At 39.8% G+C, this 21,535-nt stretch overlaps 1 protein-coding gene across 1 annotated transcript in view; it reads left to right on the top strand.

Annotated features, from left to right (window-relative positions):
• Positions 1-440: 440 nt before the first annotated feature.
• Positions 441-21,535, top strand: part of LOC307119367 (putative ferric-chelate reductase 1) — a 30,669-nt gene continuing 9,574 nt past the window's right edge. Inside the window, exons 1-8 of the mRNA XM_079805600.1 lie at positions 441-570; positions 687-864; positions 17,838-17,974; positions 18,121-18,218; positions 18,325-18,424; positions 19,073-19,264; positions 19,687-19,788; positions 19,884-20,028. Of these exons, the coding sequence (XP_079661726.1) occupies positions 687-864; positions 17,838-17,974; positions 18,121-18,218; positions 18,325-18,424; positions 19,073-19,264; positions 19,687-19,788; positions 19,884-20,028 (952 nt within the window). The 5' untranslated portion in view covers positions 441-570. The remainder of the gene's footprint in view (positions 571-686; positions 865-17,837; positions 17,975-18,120; positions 18,219-18,324; positions 18,425-19,072; positions 19,265-19,686; positions 19,789-19,883; positions 20,029-21,535) is intronic.

Here is a 21,535-nt window from a genome sequence, read left to right as displayed (position 1 = left end):
TATGGCAACTAGTAAATACACTAAGTTTCGTCATCATGGCATGTGTGGAAAGTGTTAAACCATGCGTGTTAGGCTACAACTAATCCCCCGCTATGTCACATCAGTTCATGAGAAACTCAGCATCGACCGCCCACTGTTATGGCAAGCCGTTTTAACTTTTATTCATTCACAGGAATTCTTGATATCAACAATTCAATTTTCACTAGTTAAAATGCTAATTATTGATTATCAGTAATTATATTTTCACTAGTGAAATGTCACCATGGGCTGCCATTCATTTTCAATTGTTGATATCAACAATTGAATTCTTGATATCTAGAATTTAATTGTTGATATCAAGAATTCAAATCCTGTGAATTAATAAAAGTCAAAACGGCTTGCCATACACCGTTGCATTACAGCATCTACCTATACAGGTAAGCCCTGCCCACAATGACTATAGCCTATTTGCAGAGAAGAGGAGACTGGATTCTTGAGCCCGCACGCACACACACGCGCGCGCGGTTTCAGCCAAAACAAAGACGAGGACAACAATATCATCAGATTCCTCACCCACCAAATTGCCCAAAGGTTGTTGTTTTAATCCATTTCTTTTATTTTTCTCTTCTCTTCCCCGCCGCTGTTCATTGATACTCTCGACGAAGACTTTATTACTTAGCCTATAGTGAGTTTATAAATCTCCTCAGATGTTCCTGTGTGTTCTCCTGGCGTGTGTTGGGATCGTCCAGTGTTATTCTAGTGGACAAGTCGCCGGAGCGTGTGGATCTTTGATGCCTAGTCACGGCGTTACCGCTCAGACCAGCCCTTCTCCGTTCAACGTCGCTACTAGCAAGACCACCTTTAAAGAGGGAGATGAAATCACAGGTGAGGCTGTTCTTCTGCAACTGTTTTGTAGGACATACTTTGCATTTACAAACTTACAGCTGTTTAGGGTATTCATATGTTGAGTGTTAATGAATGTTTTATTTTATTTTGTAAAGCCTAGCCTACCGTAAATATTTTAAATTTAGTAGAAAATTATAGGATGCTCGTTTTTTCAAAACTTAATTGGTGGGGGCCTATACTTCCAATTATGCTATGCCAGTTTTGATGACTGTATTATTATTATTATTATTATTATTATTATTATTTGTAAATTAGTGCTATCAATCGATTAAAAAAAAAATAATAAAAAAATGAATAGCGATTTCACAGTTACTCTCCAAATTAATGTAGAAACAACTTGACACAAATGATAAACATTCAACATAATTGAAATACAGCATAATTGAAAGCTATCGATTGCAACATTTATTAGGCTTAAAAAATAACTTTTTATTTAAGTGAACTTAAAACAATGTTCACATAAACCGTTTATAATAAATGTCATATTTGGGTCAATGACGTGACGCCTACATTTTCTGTCCGATTGCATTTTTTTTTTTCAGTTAAAAACTGGTTTAAATGCATAAAAAGATACCATATATATGTAGTAGCTCTCCGATATGTATGTACTCACTTTCATTTGTCAAAAGACATTAGTTATTTGTAATTTTTCTGTTATTTAAAGTGTCAAAATATCATTTGGTGTGACCGTCTGGCCATAACATTTTTTTTATTTTCTACACTATTTGGCATTATTTCCAAAGTGTTTTGTAGTCCTGTAAAAAATTGCAAAGCATTTGTTTTTTTATTTCTTTCATAATATACAAACAAACGTTGTCCGATGATGTCCATTTTATGAAATATCATGTGGTGCGACCATCAAGAAACTACCAATTTTTGGACTTTTATGTTGAAATCCAATTAAAGATAGGAAGTTGCATCATATACCAATTTGGGCGAGTCATCGGTGGATTTTGAGAGTTTGTTTGAAGAGCAGTTTTGTTTTGTTGTTTATTTTGTTTGTTTTTGTTTTTTGAATGACTCTGAGTTTGACTGGATTAGCAACAACTGTACCGTGGATGCAACAATTATGGGCGAAAGTACGGATGGAGATAGTGAAGGTATGTCTTGGCAGGATGTAACTAGAAAGAGGAAAGATAGGAGTAATAGCTCTGGAAGTTGAACTTTAGGTTTAGAGGTGGATGACATGAATAAAAAAACAAAGGCTGCAAAGTCAAGTGTGAGGAAAGAGGATGAAGAAACGGAATGGAAAGTAATGGTAACATTTAAAAAAGAAGGGGTACATTTTCACCTATTTAAGCTGACGAAAGCTATTGAAAAAGAAATGGGGTAAATTAAGTTTGCCAAATACTTAAGCAACAGGAGGTTCTCTTTTATCATCCGTACCTGACCTCTGCAGAAGCATCTAATTGCACCAAGTCTGACAAGACAGGCAGGAGCGCGCAGCCAATGCCCGGTAAGGCCCCACCCCTTACCTACGGGCATATATAGCCTGCATGCGCTACTGTACATCAGTTGACATTCGCTTCTCGCGATCTCTGCACTGACACAGCTGGGTCGAATTTGCTCTGCTCACTTATTGTCTGCAGGAGGAAGTATCTTAAGATCAGCCAGTTTCTATGTTTCTGCTCTCTGAGCCGCCCGCTCGTCTTTCGTGTTCCACGGCTGCCGCCACCAGTTTTTTGCCGGTATGTCGCTCTCTATTTCTGCTTCTTCCGGCAATAGCTTATCACAGGCCTGCCCGGCCGCATTTGTGGTGCTCTTATCGCAGCTAAGTATCTTCACCCTTTCTGCGTGGTTTGTTTGGGCCTCAAGCACACGGAAGAGGCCATAGAGAATCTGGAGAACTGCAGTCACTGCCTGGTGCTTAAGAAACTCCTGCGACGCCGCCTTAAAGTTGCTGCTACCCAGTGCGGCGAGCTCGACTTTTCGGACTCGGATGTGACAACAGCGCGGTGACGACAGCGCGCCACAGGGGACCTCCCGGGGCAAGACTACTCTTGTCTGGGCTGACCAGCCAAATCCTGAGTTCCCCGAAAAGAACATCTTCGCAGGCAACCCCCTGCTCATTGACGATCCGGGCGGGTCCGGTGATGACGACGACGCGGGCCTTCTCGGGGTCTCAGAGGACAAGGAGGCCATCCTGCCCTCTGGTATTCCCCAGGCTAGCGCCCCCGCGGCCTTGCCTCAGTCCATCCTCCTGGACGTGTGCAGAGTTTTTCCTTGGTCAAAAATGGTCTTCTGTGGTGACAGACATGGTCATCCATACACACACACACGCACAGTAAAAAAGTACCCTACCCATGTGATCTGCAAGCGCAATACTGACAATACATTTTTAATAAATTCAAAGAAAGTTTGTAATTTTTTTAATCTTATTTTGATACCTTGATGTTTGTTTTTGTTCCTCATTTTTACACTATTTACAGATAATTGTTTTGGTATATAATCATATCAATATTAAAAAGTAGTATAACATTTTTTTTTCTGCCATATACAATTTCATAAAATTATCAGCTAGCTAATAACAACTTTGTTCTGGGTTCACCTCACTCCAGTCTAAACTAAATGATTTATAGGCTATTTATTTTACTTCACATTGTGAACATAAATAAGCTGAAAGACTGTGGGTAATTAAAACTAACTCTTACACCCACTCTTGCTAAATTGGGTAAGCACACTTTGTTCTCATTTCAGAAGTGTTCAGAGTAAATGATTAAACTGAATCGTGAGTTCAGTGTTGGACAGATCAGTTGTTCTAACCAGTCGTTAAAATGATTCGGTTCCAAGGAGTCATTAGGTCGCGAATTGGACATTAGCAGACGCGAATCCCGTGTGTGCGAATCCCGTCTGTTAGAACATCGCGAAATATTTGTCAACACACAGAAAACACTTCATAACTGGACAGGATTTGTTTCCCGTTTATTGAAAGTATGGTTTATGTCAACTGGTCATAGAAGAGTCAACGTTTTTTGAGCGCAATTCACACCCAGCGGTAATTAAAGGAAAACATCGTCTGATAGCGCCACGTGCAACATGAACTCGGTCTTCCAACCTTTTGATTTTGATTAACGTAATATGTGAAATATTACAAACCTAAGAATGCTTGTTTTGAAGACAGAGAGCGTGTGAGCGGGGGAGGAGCTCTCTGATCGTTCTCTCTGTCACTCAGTTAACTCAAGCGCAGCAGTCATCTACTACATCAATCATAAATCACAATAACTGATCAAATAAGGCTTTGGTGGGACAAAAATTTGTTTTGGCGGCTGCCAAAAAAATTTTCATGTAGGAAAAACCCTGCGTGTGTCAGCGAGCGGCTGCTCATCTCAACATCGAGTGGCCAGCTCCACAGAGCGCCACTGATCAGGAGAGGGATTATTATGACGGCAAAGTGCTGGGAGCTCCCCCCGGCCCGAGGAAACAACTCTTTCCCGTTCTTCCAGTGTGCGCTAAGCACATGAAGCACTACTGGAGCGACCCGCTCGACTTTAAACATGGTCTTGCGAGTCTGGAGGTTAAGGATATGGCGGCTCTCGGCATGGGTGAACCGCCTGCTATTGAGCCCTCGATCGCCAGGCACCCCAACCCAGTCCAGGGAGGGCTGCTCACCCGCCCTAAGCCGGTCCTTCCAAACAAGATGGGCTGTTTTTCTGCCTCGGTGCACCAGGCCGCTTATAAATCCTCTGCCTTGGCTGTTAGGGTTCCCATGATCTAGATGAGATTCGGACAGACGTCTCTGAACCCATGCATGCCGTCCCTAGTTTCACCACGTCATTGCATCACAAATAAGCCAGCTGGGCCTGCACGAAGCCTGCACAGCTCTGGTGAGTACACTCGCGAGCGTGTCTGCTTGGCAAAATGTTGCACCCGAATGGGTGATGCGCACAATATGGGGTTATCGTTTGCAGTTTGCTATGAAACCCCCACGTTTCAGCAGCGTTCTCTTTTCACACACAGAAGAGAGCTCAGCCCACGTTCTGAAGGATGAAATCTCCTCCCAAAAGGTGCTATTCAGGTGGAACCCCCTGTAACAAATTAGCTCTGAGGGGAAATATGAATAATTATTCATAATTCATTATGATTATTAATTATGATTAATTATGAATATTTGAATCAGTTAATTAGATTAACTTGATGTAGCTACATTTACATTACAATGATTCATCGGACATAATAGATACATAACACGATACATACATGATAAGAGGTAAGGTTAAAGTGGTTGGAAGGAAAAGGGTCAGAACAGTTATGCAAAAAAATCTAGAACCTTTGTGAAGAACCACCCTTAATAAACTTCTTTGTCTGAACAAAGAGTTGACAGTTTTACTAACTACACAGTGATTTCTGTTTCGTACTTTACTTGCATTTAGCCTGAGCTGTAGTAGACCGTCCAAGGTGAAATCATGAATATTTGTATTTGCATACCATAGTATGCAATTCTGAAACATAAATCCAACAGAGATTGAATTAATACATAGACCAAACCCTATAAAAACAAGTCATGAGATGGATATATGTTTATATATTTCTCAAGTGGTTATATATAGGCTATATGGATTTAAGATGGTTTATTTGTCTTTTTCAGAAAGACAGTTTCAGCTCTCTGCACATTCCTTTGAGTCGTAAACCTTATCAGCTCTTCCTTGCTCTTATGGGCCTTTTCGGGGGATGGGTCCATAGACTTTCAGAGTGAACTCTACGGATTACTTGTTAAATTGGACAAATAATTGTGTCTGAATTGTCTCAGTCGCTACACCCCCGATCTGATAAACTTGGGTTTTTATTCTCGTTATTTCCTGGTCCCTAAAAAGGACAGGTCTCTCCATCCTATTCTGGACCTCAGGGTGTTGAACAAACATTTGAGGAAATACAATTTCAGAATGTTAACTCATGGTTCGCTCACCCGCGCTATAAAACGGAACGGTCACAGCGGACTTTACTCCCCAGAGAATGTCTGGTCTACGGATTGTTGACATACATTCGAAGGAAAGGGTGCTGCAGCGAGCACACCACATCTCTGGGTTTCAGGGTGAATGTGAACAAAAGCAATTTTATACCCAGCCAGAATGTGATATTCCTGAGCATGGAGCTGCACTCAGTCTCCATGCCGGAGTGTGTTCTCTCGCTGATGAACTGCCTGTTGCAGTTCAGAGAGGGGGTGAAGGTGCAATATCACACATGTCTCAGGCAACAGGGTCTTATGGCTTCATCTATCCAGGTTTTGCCACTAGGACTTCTGAAGATGAGGGCGTTCATGAAATGGGTTTTGTCACTACATTTCAGCCCGTTACACGATCTTTGCCACTCTGTAACAGTGCACAGTGCATTGTTTCATGGGCTCCTCCCCACAAAGGGGATCCCCTGTCTAAGCAACGCCTTTCACATTGGCTTGTGGACGCTATAGTTTTGGCTTACGAATCAAATAGAGTGCAACCCTCAGGGGACATCAGAGCTCATTCCATGAGGGGCTTAGCCGCCTCTTGGGCTCTGTTCAGGGGAGTATCACTGCAGGATATCTGCTATGCTGCCAGTTGGGCTTCTTCCTATACGTTTGTGCGTTACTATAGGCTGGATGTCACCAGAACCTCGGTAGCACATTCAGTTTTCAGCTTCTTAACTCTGCCTTTCCTGCTTGGACACCGCAGTTACGTGTGTGTGTCGGTGTGGCGGGTTTATGATTATGAGACGTGTCAAGCACCAACCCTTGGGGTGACCGTCTTTTTCTGGCTAACTGGACCTCACTGTGAGTGTATTGGGCAATCGGGGAGCTGTCCATGTCTCTCCCATAGGTGGATCTCGAACACGAGATGATGAAAGAAAACAATAGGTTACTGTCGTAACCCCGGTTCTCTGAAACAGAGTGGAGAGATCCACCAGCCTTGCCCCGCTTGCCGCACAAGAAGCAAATATACTTACTGATGTACAGTAGTGCACACAGGCTATATATGCCCGCAGGTAAGGGGCGGGGCCTTACTGGGCATTGGCTGCGCGCTCCTGTCTGTCTTGTCAGACTTGGTGCAATTGGATGCTTCTGCAGAGGTCAGGTACGGATGCCCTTCCCATAGGTGGATCTCTCCACTCGATGTTTCAGAGAACCGGGGTTACGACAGTACCCGTACAGCAAGCAACATAAGTCAGCCTGTGGGAAGATGTCCAATCGAGATTCTATCTTATCCTCCTGGGACCCAGAAAAAAAAAGTTTTTTGAATTTAGTATTTTTTTATGTCATTACATTGTTTAGAGCATAAGAAACAAATGGAAAAAAAACATTTTTGAAAAATGATATTTTATTCATATGTTATGATATGTCCTCTGTAGTTGACACCAGGACTGAGTTGTTAAAAAAATTAAATGACATGAAATTGCATGTATAGGCAAAAACAATGGGATTTATTTTTAATTCATCAATCAATTTTTGAGGTTTCAGGGTTTTTTTTAAACAAACTTTATTTAAAGATGATTCTGAACTATGTTATGAAAGATATAATGAAATGCATTCATATACCATTTTACTTTATGAAATATGTGGGTAAAATGACAATACTTGGATTTTCCCATTCAATACAATGTCTCTATTCACTGCATCTAATTTGCATATTAATGTGTTCTTGGTGCAACATGTAATGAAAAAAGAAGTGTAATAATGGGAGGAAAAATTGGCAACATTTTCAAAATAATATCTAATATTTCATAGGAATATTGATATGTCATTTCTTTCCCTGTTCACTTGTTATGTCTCCAAAATGCCTGATAAACATGATTTAAATCCTGGTGTCCACTATAGTGGTCATTTATGAAATCAATGCCCTGTTCTGTAACAGAAAGTCATATTTTGATTAGAAACCCCATTACATTTTCCTGAGATGTTGATTTATAACAAACAATTTGAAAATTAATCAGATTTAAATTATAATTAAAAAATATGATCATATTTCCATAAGAGTGCTCAACATTAATGTCAGCCATTTTTAAAGACCAAGAAGAAGTTGTTGTCCTGGTGAAACCTCCAAACATTTGGTATCCCTGCAAAGCCCCGAATGTGCTCTTTACTGGACATCCAGACTGTGACATCTGACATGTATGATGTCAGAGAAATTCACTAAAATATAATGTCCACTACAGTGGACAAAAGTCTATTCTTGGGTCCCAGGAGGATACACATAAAAACAAAAGCAAACAGAAACAAACACATGTTGCAAAAAGATTAATGAGGGTACACTGATTGTGGATAAAATCAGCTTTGTGGCTTTCATATGTAAGACTGTGAATGTGGCAATGCAGCAACAGAGAAAAGGTGACAGAATCAAAACAATTGTACAGACAGCAAAAGAGCTGTTGGGGATAAAAGATATTAAGGCTGAAATGATTCATGAGATGCTGAATCCTACTAATTATGCTGGATTGTCTCAGGGTGATTAACGTACTTATGGTATTTCATATCTCACAATGGAATGCCAGAAGTTTAATTGCGAATGGGCAAGAGTTCAAAAAGACCATAACTGATATGGATGTTAGTCCTGATAGTATTTGTATTTAAGAGACATGGTTAAGACCAGACTTGGAATTTGTCATGATGGGGTATAGTTGTGTTAGTTGTGATAGAATTGGATCACAAGGTGGAGGATGTATAACGTTCATTAAAGATACTCTAGCATATAGAAGAATAAATGTCTCAAATTAATATGAATATGAATTTGTAGTAATAGAAATATGTAGTCCCAGAGGACACATTAAGCTAGTCAATTTTTACAATCAATGCAAGAAGTTATCAAATATTTTAAGGGTGCACCGAAATAAAAATTCTTGGCCGAAACCGAAAACCGAAAAAGAGGAAACCAAGGCCGAAAACCGAAACACCGAAAGAAATTATGCCAATTATTAGTACCATTGCATTTATGGCTATGACTGTGTACTAACTTTACTAAAATCAAGGCATTGCAATTGCTTAAATTAATATTAAAGTTTCAAAGAATAAATCAATTACAAATTATGCCAATATTTATTTAGCACATTGCAACAATGCACAGTATAAAATAAAATTCATACTAAAATGTTTAACCCCACTCGTGTGTACATTAAATAATAATGTACAGGCCTACATAAAGGTTTTAAAATGAAATGTTCTCTAATAAAAACAAAGTGCATTTAGGTCTAGTGCATTTTAAAATTTTCTCTGTAGGACTACTACCAGTGCATTCAGAAGTGCACTTGCTTAAAGATACAACTATTTTCTCTGTAGGCCTTCAACATAATAGTGTATCAAAACAAAGACTGCCATAGCCCATATGTTAACTGTAGAATAGGGGTGTAGCGGTACACAAAACTGACGGCTTTTTATTTATTTTTATTGGTTTACTGAAAATAAAAGTATCTGTCCTTAAATGAATTAAATTATAACTAAAAGTTTATTGAATGTATTGCTGTAAACTATATAGGCAGCCCTTAATTGCACTTTAATATTAAAGGTTAACAACAGAGCCCAAACTATTAGCCTAAATTCAGTTGCTATTTATTTTTAGGTCTAATAATCAACACTCAAATAACACACAGTATGCAAACATGTAAACTTCACATAAGGCAGTATTTGCAATAACTTCTAAATCTAATTATAAAATAGATTTTTATCCAATTCGTTGTTGAAATATAATCATTTATACACAATGTGTCATTTTCATGACAGATTTATTTAAACATACATGAAATAATCAAGATATCATTAACAGGTTAAGTAGAATATAATGAATATATAGGCTAATATAGAGCATATATTTAGTGAAAGAGTTGATTTCTCTAGTGAATAAAATTCTGTGGACACTGAATGACTGCCTGAGGTAAATGTGATGCTAAAGTTACATGACATTGTTTAGTTTACAAGCAGGTAGGCTATATTGACGTCTTTCCGCCATTGAAACACTGATTGAGCGATTACACCACATATGATACGTGACAGTAAGTTGTAATGTATCCTCAACAGACCTTAGATGTTCATTCATGTTTATTCTTAAGGAAGAGATGATCGATCGCGCTCACAGATGATCGCGTTCACGCGCGCGCCGCCGCCGCTTGAACTGTGATGTGATCAGTGATGCCACATTAAAGAGCGTCAAAACGGCATTTGTCTTCTGAATTTCGTGATACATGTTGATCGATGTTGGTGTGGGAACTCGGATTGAAGTGTGTTCCGCGCTTAAAACATGCCCACTGTTAAAGATTGCATTCGGAAACCGTTCGGTTTCACAGTGAAGTCTGAGCTGCTGCACTGAACCAATAGTATCCAGTATCCAGCCTGTGCATGGAGCAGATGTGGGTGTTTCTCAGATATTCTGAAATACGTCCACACCGCAGGCATGTTGCTTCAGACAAGCACGTGCACGTCGCGGTTTCTGTTTGCGTCATCACAAAATTTCGGCCGTGTTGTAAAGTCACTTTGATGAAAGTCTCTCGGCCGAAAATTTTCGGTGGTCGAATATTCGGTGCATCCCTAAAATATTTCAAGTTATTATACCAAGTGTTGGCAGAAGAGAAATATGTTGCAGAGATTTTAATTCTCATAATACTCTATGGAGAGGTGATTACACAGATAAAAATGGAGAAGTAGTTGAAGAATTAATGGATGAGAGATCACTTGTTTGTCTTTATGATGGAAGTGGTAGCCTAGCTACTAGGGTAGATATTAGAAGAAATTCAGTATCATGCCTAGATCTTACTTTAGTCTCTGGAAATATGAGTAATTCATTTGAATGGAAAAAAAATGATCTGTGGGGTATTTTGAGTTTAACTTCACATTCACACTCTGGGGACATCAGAGACTTATTTTACATCTTGAAAAAAGGGGCATTATAGGACCCCTTTAAGATCTTCCGCTGCCGAACATGACGCAGATCTGACACGCTGTCACGCTCATTTTCTCACTCTTTAAGACGTTATTTAACTCATTGAAGAATGCTCTTATGAGAATACTCGACAAAACAGGCATCATGGCATCATTCTGTGTTATTGTTCGTTCAAGCACAAAAAGAGAGCTTGATACTGTGCGAGTCTTTCTGTGCGTCTCGTGTGTGTGAGGACATTTACAGACTGCACGTTCTCTTTGTCTTGTCACGCTTGAATGGTTTAAAAGCATTTGCATGAATAAGAACGTGATCATATAATGTAACGTTAGCCAAAGAATGACAGAAAAAACGGATGCTGCGTTAATTGCGTTAAATATTTTGAACGCGTTAAACTGAGAAAAGTAATCACATACATTGCACGTTAATTTTGACAGCACTAGTGTAAATTGTCATAATAAAAACTGAATATGTGTCCAAACTTTGTGGTAGTGTACACGATAGGCCTACTCTTTATAAAATATTGAAGTATAGGCTAATGCTGCTAGTCTAATAACCAGACTACATAATACTATTGTAGCCTATATATATATATATATATATATATATATATATATATATATATATATTAAACATGTATTTCTATATTTTAGACATTAAAGAAATACTTATGACCACTGAATGCTGTCATTGACCAATCAGAATCAATTTCAGAGCCTTATTAAATAAAAACATGTGTAACGCTTACAATAACATTTTGATTTGTTAACTACATTACTTAAAAGATGAACTAACAATGAAACCGTACTTCTGCATTAACAAATGCTAACAATTGAAACCATATTGTAAAGTGTATACTATATCTAAAGGGTTAGTATACACAGAAATTAAAATTGTCATCATTTACTCACCCTCATGTTGTTCCAAACCTGTAAGACTTTGATTCATCTTTGAAACACAAGTGAAGATATTTTTCATGAAATTAGTAGGGATGCACCGAATCCAGGGTTCGGGTTCGGATTCGGCCGAATATTGGGCTTTTTGACTGGGTTCGGTTTCTGCCGAACCTCAGAATTTATTTCCACCGAACCCGAACCCTAGGCTTGCACTATGCGCGCCCCGCTGGTCGAACTTAATGACGCCGCTGTTGAAAGTGAAAATGGAACTCATGAACAGAAAACGTGGCAGTATACTTTAAGTCAAAAGAAGGCGATTCAAGTTGAGCTACGCGTTCAATTTGCAATGCCGATTTGTCTCGTGATGACAAGGACCCTAAACAACAGCCGCTGTTAAAACATTTTCATATGAAACATCCGAGAGAATACGAGTTGTGCAAGATTCAAGATTCAAGATTCAAGAGTTTTATTTGTCACATACACAGTTATATACACAATATACAACTGGCAGTGAAATGTAAACAGGTCCGCTCCATGGACAGTGCAAATAACAGTTACAAGAAATTAAGAAATTAAATAGAAATAGAATAAAATTAGAATAAAAAGTATTAACATAAGTAGAATTATAAATAAATCAAGTAAAAGATAAAAATAGGAAATAAGATAAAAATAAAAATATAAAAAATATGTGGATATGATAAGTGAGATAAACTGTAGACTTAAAAATAAGTGGTTAACATAAAATATATAATATGTATATATAAAGAAGTATAATGTGCAAGGTTTATTACAGGTTGTTACGCAGTAACAATAGGGACGTAAAGTGCAGTGCAATTGCAGTATGTGGATGTTAATGTTAAAAGACTGTATGTTTATGTGTGTGCGGGGGTGAAGTGAGTCACGTGACTGAGTTCAGGAGTCTGATGGCCTGGGGGAAGAAACTCCTCCTGAGTCTTTCAGTCTTTGCCATCAGGCTACGGAAGCGTTTACCAGATGGCAGCAGGGTGAAGTGAGAGTTTGCAGGGTGATTAATGTCTCTGATGATTTTAGTAGCTCTACCTCTGCAGCGTTTGGTGTAGATGTCCTGCAGAGACGGGAGAGCTGAGCCTGAGATGCGCTCGGATAAGCGCACCACTCTTTGCAGGGCTTTGCAGTCGTGACTGGTGCTGTTCCCGTACCACGCTGTGATGCACTGAGTCAGGACACTTTCTATCGCCCCTCGATAGAAAGTTTTCAGGATGGCTGGTGAAACCCTGAATTTCCTCAGCTGGCGCAGGTGGTACAGTCTTTGCCTGGCTTTTTTCACCTGTGTCTGGATGTGTGTAGTCCAGGTCAGATCCTCGGAGATGTTCACACCCAGGTATTTGAAGCTGTTCACTCTCTCTACCGGTGTCCCGCTGATCATGAGAGGGGAGTATGACCGATGCTGTCTCTTCCTGAAGTCCACAATCAGTTCTTTGGTCTTGTTAACATTCAGAGAGAGACAGTTGTCCTGGCACCATGATGTCAGTTGCTCCACTTCGTCCAAGTATGCCGTCTCATTGTTGTTGGAGATGAGACCCAGGACAACAGTATCATCAGCAAACTTGATGATGGAGGTGGAGCTGTGTGTGGACAAACAGTCATGGGTGTAGAGAGAGTAGAGCAGGGGACTCAGCACACAGCCCTGTGGAGCTCCAACACTCAGGGTGATGGAGGTGGAGGTGAACTGGCCTACTCTCACCGCCTGGGGTCTGCCAGTGAGGAAATCTTCAATCCAGAGGCAGAGAGAAGAATTCAGGCCTAGATCCAGGAGTTTGTGTGTTAGCTTAATGGGAACTATGGTGTTAAAGGCTGAGCTATAGTCAATAAATAGCAGCCTGACATAGTTCCCACTTTTGCTGTCGATGTGAGTGAGGCAGGAGTGAAGGACGTGAGAAATGGCATCTTCAGTCGATCTATTGGGACGATAGGCAAACTGAAGAGGGTCCAAAGTGTCAGGAATGGAGGAGCAAATGTTGTTTTTAATGAGTCTCTCAAAGACCTTCATGACTAAAGATGTGAGAGCCACTGGACGATAGTCATTTAGGCAAGAGGGTTTACTGATCTTAGGTACAGGGATGATGGAGGATCGTTTGAAGGAGGTGGGGACAACAGATGTAGCAAGGGACTCGTTGAATATGGATGTAAAGAGCCCTGCGAGCTGATCAGCACAGGACCGCAGAACACGACCTGAAATACCATCCGGCCCAGCAGCTTTCCTGACATCCACACGTTTGAGTGCCCTCCGAACCTCGTCCTCCGAGACAGAGATCACGTGACTGTTGCAGCTCTGAGGGACTCTCTCTGACGCGTCACTCGCCGGAGTCGCGCTGCCGCGATTACCATCAAAGCGAGCGTAGAAAGAGTTTAACTCGTTCACCAGCAACGGATCAGCTCTCACCTCTGCAGAGGATTTAGTTCCAAAAGCACAGATGGTTCTCAGTCCCTGCCACATCCGCCGGGAGTCGTTGAGTTGGAAATGAGATTCCACTCGGTCTTTATAGCGGAGTTTTGCGGCTTTAACGGCGCGCCGGAGGGCGTAACAAGAAGCTTTGTACTCCCTCATATCCCCCGTTTGGAGACCGGCATTGTAAGCGGTGGTGCGCGAGTTTACTGCAGTGCGAATTGAACTGTCCACCCACGGTTTCTGATTAGGGAAGGACGTTATAGTTATTGTTTGTGTGGCTTGCTCTGTCAGTGTGTTAATAAAGCAGAGCGCCACTTCTGTGAACTCGCTGACGTCTTCAGAACTCGCGCGGAACATGTCCCAGTCGACGTCATCAAGAGCTGCCTGTAGCGTGATCTCTGAATGGGATGACCAGCGTTTGACTTCCCTCCTCACCGGGGGCTCTTGAACGAGCCTTTGTTTATATTCCGGTGTGAGGAAAATGGCGGCATGGTCCGATTTGCCAAAAGCTGGCTGTGAACGAGCTTTGTAGGCGTTCTTAAACGGAGAGTAGCAATGATCCAGTGTGTTTGCTCCTCGTGTGGGACAGGAGACATGCTGGTGAAAGTTTGGCAATACTTTCTTTAGGTTTGCTTTGTTAAAATCACCCGCGACGATGAAAGCAGCGTCGGGGTGTTTGTTTATGAAGCCGCTGGTCACATCATGGAGGGCAGATAAAGCCAGCCCCGTGTCTGCTTGTGGTGGAATATAAACGGCAGTAGCGATGACCGAGGAAAACTCCCTCGGCAGGTAGAAAGGCCGGCACATGAGAGTTAAATGTTCCAAGTGAGGCGAGCAGGATCGCGAAAGAATGGAGATGTTCCTAGGATCGCACCATTTCTTGTTTATCATGAAACACACTCCACCGCCTTTAGATTTCCCGGCCTCGGCTGTTCTGTCCATCCGAAAAACAGAGAAGTTCTCGGACGGCGTCACGGCTGTATCCGGGACCGCTGGCGTGAGCCATGTTTCGGACAGACAATAGATGTTGCAGTCTCTCATGTCCCGTTGAAAACTTATCCTGGCTCTAAGATCGTCCATCTTATTCTCCAAGGATTGGACATTTGCGAGCAAAATGCTCGGGAGAGGAGGACTGAATGCTCTTTTTCTCAGTCTGTTGCGGATCCCAGCGCGTTTCCCGCGGTGTTTTTTGAATCTTCGCCGTCGACTCGAGTGGCCATTGGTCAACTCGGCGTCCCGGCGAATCTCAGATGGAAGATTGGAGAAAGTGTCCTGAAACAGGTCAGTGTAGCGGTAACCAATTTCCAGAAGTGTTTTGCTGTCGTAGCAGATCAAAGCAGATGATCCGTTGGAAAAAATAGAGAGTAAAAGAGAGTAGAATAATAAATAAAAGCAAAGTCTTAGCGGAGCGACCTGAACGGCGACCGAGCACGGCGGCGCCATCTTTGACCCATCTTTGGCCATCTGTGCATGAAGGAATCTACAGACAGCAGCCAAAAAGTATTTTATTTTACCGTGCAAACAGCCTATAGATCTATAGATCAGATAAAATATAAATAAAATTAATAAAATAGGCCTATATATACTTAAATAATTACCAAATTAAGATGACAAAACAAAAATACACTGAATCCGTTAGCTTTGAAGAACCGGAATTAGGTAAATAGGTAAATAATATACTATATATCTTTACATATATAGCATACTATTCTCTTAAAACCATAATTTCTTTATTTTTATTAACCCAAATAATGATTCATCCGCTAGGTTGCACGTGAGGGGGAAAAAATAGGTTCCTTCCACTTAAGAGTTGAGCTCTTTTTATTTCAATAGGCTATATCTCTTTACATAAATACTATTTTCTACTTTTAAAAAAAATAACTTCGTTATTTTACTAACCCAGTGTTTTGTATGTGAATGCTGTTTCAAGTGAATATAACCACAGGAGTGAAGCACAAAGCTTTGTTTAGCCTAGAAAGGAAATAATGGTCAGAGAGCACTTTTTCATTCTGTTTTGCTATCTGGATATGGTCACTCGATTTTCCGTGAATTTGAACAATAGGCCCAGTCCATTTTATCCCAATGGACATGGACATCTCGTTTCTTTTCCCAACTCTTCACTCGCGTCGCACCCATGTTCGCAGGGGATTATAAACGTTTCTTCCTTTCGTTTGCTTATAATTAAGTCTATTATAACTATTCACATCCTTTACTGTGGGAAAGTATAAAAAACACTGTAGGACGAATACCTTTTTACTTCAAATGTTATTTAACACAGTTTGTTCTTGTTATTAAACTTGGTACGGCGCGTCAAGTTTGGTTTATTTGAATAGCGCATTTCACACACACACGCCGGTGATTTTAGTTTAGTTTTCTCTGGCAGTGAATAATCACATTGCCTAAATGTCTTGACCCTGTGGAAGATAAAATCCGCTCTTCAGACCTTTTACAGCAAGTGTTGCTTTGCAACATCAGTAGAACATATGAAGACGAAGATATTCGAGAAGGTGTCTATTCAGTGTCCCATTCCTCTCAAAGCGCAGAGCGGTAGGCTATATGACGCATCTTTGCGGGGAAATAGTATGAATCAAATATTTTTCTAACTAATATTTAATTTTCATATATTCTTGAGGTTACCATTATTTACTGAAAATCGTTTAAATGTTTTATAGGCTGTGTTGTTTCACTGACGGAAGTGCTAAAATAAACACGCATGCTTATGGATGTTTCAGCCTCAAATGATTTCAAAATGTAGGCTATATAGGCTATCTGGCATAGACTACAGTATTTAAAATCGCATATGCATTAGTTACATTCTCAATTTAATTTACAGAGCAATTCCTGCTAAGTTTTTAGTTTAACTAATACTATAGAAGTGGATTAGTGTGTGTCGCAGACTCGCAACGGGGGCGTGGCATCACGATGGTGGCGCTCCATCTTGATGTCGGCACAACCCTAGCGCGCGCCTCCTGCTCTCCGTTGGGTTGTTCTTTGAAACGACAGAGGACGACTCGGGGTAATTTTTCTATAAACCATCATGAAATAGCTGCCAGAAGAACATACACGACAATGTTTCCTTTAGTAAACTTGACCAAAACTGGTCAATAGGATCCCTACACTGCTGTGGACGTTGTTAACTTCATTAATGTGTTTACTGTGATAATGGACTGCGGACGGGAGTAGGATTCGGTATTCGGTTTCGGATTCGGCCGAATCTTAACCAGTGGATTCGGTATTCGGCCGAACCCCAAAAATCTGGATTCGGTGCATCCCTAGAAATTAGAGAATTCAATCCCTACAATGAGTCCACGCAACAACCACTTTGACGCTTCAAGAAGTTCATAAAATTAATACATGTGAATTGAGTGGTTCAGTTCAAATTTTCTGAAGAGACTTGATCATTTTATATGATAAACAGCTTTTATTCACATAAACATTCAACGCATGTAACATCTCATGCGTAAACCACTCAATTCATATGGATTAGTTTTACGATCTCTTTATGAACTTTTAGAAGAGACAAAGTGGAATTTGCTTGGGCTGTCAATGTAGGGAAAGAAATCTCTCAGATTTAATTAAAAAGATTTATGTCATGAAGATGAATAAAAGTCTTTCAGGTTTGGAACAACATGAGTGTGATATTCATTTTTGGGTGAATTAAACCTTTAAAATAGTTAATAAATACTGAATATCTATGAATATTCAGTAATGAATATTTCATATAAATATGAAATCTATGCTTGTTCAGGTTCTTTCTGTATCTAAGGAAATTCCACTTAACTGTTTCTTCTTTCTCAGTAACTCTAAATGCACAATCAGGAGATTCTTTTGGAGGGTTTATGTTACAAGCAAATGAAGTTGGATCGACTAATGCCATTGGTGCTTTTAGTGTGGCGGACAGTGCTGCACAGGTCATCAACTGCGATACTGTTGCAGTGAGTTTTTCTACATTTATATTTTGATTACATTACTTGCTTCCATTATTAATAATCATAGCATAGGATGACATTGATGTATTTTTAGTTTTTTGTAAAAAAAACAAAAAAAAAAACAGCATTGACATATGTTATATTATATTCAGAATCGTGCAGTTTCTCATACATCAGCTTCTAGTAAGACTTCAATTCAAGCTAAATGGAAGGCCCCTGCATCTGGACTGAACAGCAATATAGAGTTCAGGTATAATTTTTCCTGTGTCATTAAATGCATTGTTTTATCATTTGTATGTTATTACATAGTGTGATTTTTATTTTTATTTTTTATTTTTATGGAATTTTCTTTTCAGAGCAACATTTGTTAGAAGTAAGAGAACTTTTTGGGTTGGTGTCAAGAGCTCTCCTGTTACATATAGTGGTACTCCTGTAGCTCCGACTGTAGCTCCGACTGTAAGTTTTGCTTTTTTTTCTACACCTACAAAAACATAAAATCTAGGAATATGTCGATCTGTTCTCGCACACCGATTAGGCATAACATTATGATAACAGGTGAAGTGAATAACACTGATTATCTCTTCATCACGGCACCTGTTAGTCAGTGTGTGGGATATATTAGGCAGCAAGTGAACATTTTGTCCTCAAAGTTGATGTGTTAGAAGCAGGAAAAATGAGCAAGCGTAAGGATTTAAATGAGTTTGACAAGGGCCAAATTGTGTTGGCTAGATGACTGGGTCAGAGCATCTCCGAGACTGCAGCTCTTATGGGGTGTTCCCGGTCTGCAGTGGTCAGTAAAGTGGTCCAAGGAAGGAACAGTGGTGAACCGGCGACAGGGTCATGGGCGGCAAAGGCTCATTGATGCACGTGGGGAGCGAAGGCTGGCCCGTGTGGTCTGATCAAACAGATAAGCTACTGTAGCTTAAATTGCTCAAGAAGTTAATGCTGGTTCTGATAGAAAGGTGTCAGAATACACAGTGCATCACAGTTTGTTGCGTATGGGGCTGCATAGCCGCAGACCAGTCAGGGTGCCAGGGTCATAATGTTATGCCTGATCGGTGTATGTTGTTTTATATTCAGCACAAATTGCTCTGTTCATTTCAGGTTCCATCAAACTCTGATTGTGGGAAAACCAAAGTCTGCTTCAGTCAGCCCAGCAACTGTGACCCAACTACCAGCCCAGGCTGTTACTTCATGGCAGTTCAGGCATCATCTAACCAATTAGAATTGATCATCGAAATTTTTGGCCAGGCTGATGGATACGTCGCCATTGGGTTTTCAGATGACCAGCAAATGGTACTTGCTATGTCTCGCTCATGAGATATGAGCGGGCCCAAATTAAATCTGCAGACCTTTACTTAATTTGTCTAAAAATATTTAACAGAGCAACCGTCATGAAATGTGGAATGTGTAGAACGTCGGGAGTGATGGGTGCTCCAAATTCTGTGCACAGATTCCATGTGGGCCTGGATGTCTGTTAGGTGTCTATACACTGTAAACATTCAAGTGGGTGTTGCCATGTCGGACGTATTATATTTCACCCGAAACATGAGATCCATCTGTTGAATCTTTTCAGGAGAACTACCTCTTTCAGCACTGACTGATTATTATGCATTTCTCAACAAACATCAGCAAAATTCATGTTATGTTGTTTTACCAGGAACAATGAGACAACATTGTTCATGTGGTTTTAAGAAGTGGTTTGTTTGTATTTCCAGGGCAATGACGACATCTACATCTGTGGTAAGGACAAAAACAGCGTACTCCAAGTTCAACATGCTTTTTCCACAGGAAGAGTTGCTCCAACTATTCTTTCACTGGTACAGCTCACTTCCATTCTTCTAGTGCGCCACCATTTCCAGCTGTTGTTTGATCTAATATCATCACTGACACGCATATTCTACATGATTTACAGGGGAATGTGTCTAATATCAAGACAGCGTTGACAAATGGAAATATCAACTGTTCTTTTACTTCTCGTAATGCCATTAGCACGGGAAGTAGAGCAGCGTCCACTGGCCAGTACTACCTCATGATTGCTTCCGGACCTTCCAGTCAAGGTCTGTGGTTTATCAGATTTGATTTAAAATTTCTGTTGTATAAAATCAAAGATTTAAACAAAAACTGTCAAATGAAATGCAGTGTTATTTTAGTATAATTCTATTGTAACGGAGGCCAGCAAGTAGTCGCTTTTTCATCTGATATGTATATTTTATTTTATTTTAGCTTTAAAGAAAGGAAAATTAAAGGGTTCACCCAAAAAAGAAAAATTGTCATTATTCACCTCATGTCGTTCCAAACCCGTAACACAAATTAAGATATTTTTGATGAAATTGGAGAGCTCTCTGAACCATCCATAGGCAGTGACATCATTGCAACTTTCAAGGTCCAGAAAGGTAATAAAGACATTGTTAAAATAGTCCATGTGACTACAGCGGTTCAACCTTAATTTTATGAAGAGATGAGAATACATTTTTGTATTCTGACAGAATTACAGATTTTTCATTTTTGGGTGAACTAACCCTTTAATTGTTATTTTAAAACAAAAAACAACAATGATGTAATGCTTTCATTCTGCTTTAATACTAAAAGGGATAGTTCACATAAAAAATTAACATCGTCATTCTATACGCACCCTCATGTTTCAAACTCTAAGAACATTTGTTTTTCCATGAAACACAAATCAAGATGCTTAGCAGAATTCTGAGAAAGTTTAAATGTACCCAAGGTAAGATTCAGTGAATACCCATATAGCATGTAATCATTGAAACAATGTTGAGTCAGTGTTGATGCGTCAACCCCAATTACATTGAATTAACGTTACAAAGTGATGTTGCTGTAGCATCACTCTTGTTAATGTTGAAGCAAAACTGATATTTTCAATCAATGGTAATAATATTGATTCAACATTAAAAAGTGATATTTTTTCAAGAGCTCTTTGGCACTGTTGAAACAATGTTGAGATTTCAACCACAAATCAATGATAATACCATTGATTCAATATTACAAAGTGATATTTTTTTATATCACCTTTGCACTCTCAGATAATGTTGAAGCAATTTTGAGATTTGATGTTGAGAAACCACGATCAGCAAGTAGCGATTGGCTGGCAGCAAGACAGCAACGTAATGGCATAATATAATTAAAAAAGCCACCTGGCAAACAAAACTTGACAAATAAAAACCAACAAAAAACAACACATTTCTTGACCTTTATAAGGAAACAGCCAAGCGACCAAAACAACATAAAAGTTATAATAGATAAATGAAATGTGCACTGTTTTTAAACATGATTCCCAATTATTTATATTCACGATTTTATAATATTTGTACACCCTTTACATTTTTATTTCAATTTTCTAATTGGCAATTCATTTAATTTTTAATTCAATTTGAAGCATATTCATTACGTGACAGCATTAAAGTTTCTTAAGGGTCAATATCAAATTCTCTGCATCTCCAGCGCTGCATCAAGACACTCCCATAATATGTCACCACTCAAATTAATGCACAGCTGAGATTGATGTTACTGCGTGTGTGTAAGGCCCCGTCCACACGAAGCCAGAGC

The sequence above is a fragment of the Gobio gobio genome (assembly GCF_949357685.1).
Source record: "Gobio gobio genome assembly, chromosome: 23".
Classification (NCBI taxonomy): domain Eukaryota; kingdom Metazoa; phylum Chordata; class Actinopteri; order Cypriniformes; family Gobionidae; genus Gobio; species Gobio gobio.
The sequence above is the reverse complement of the archived record's forward strand: the minus strand, read 5'-3'. Positions and strand labels throughout refer to the sequence as shown.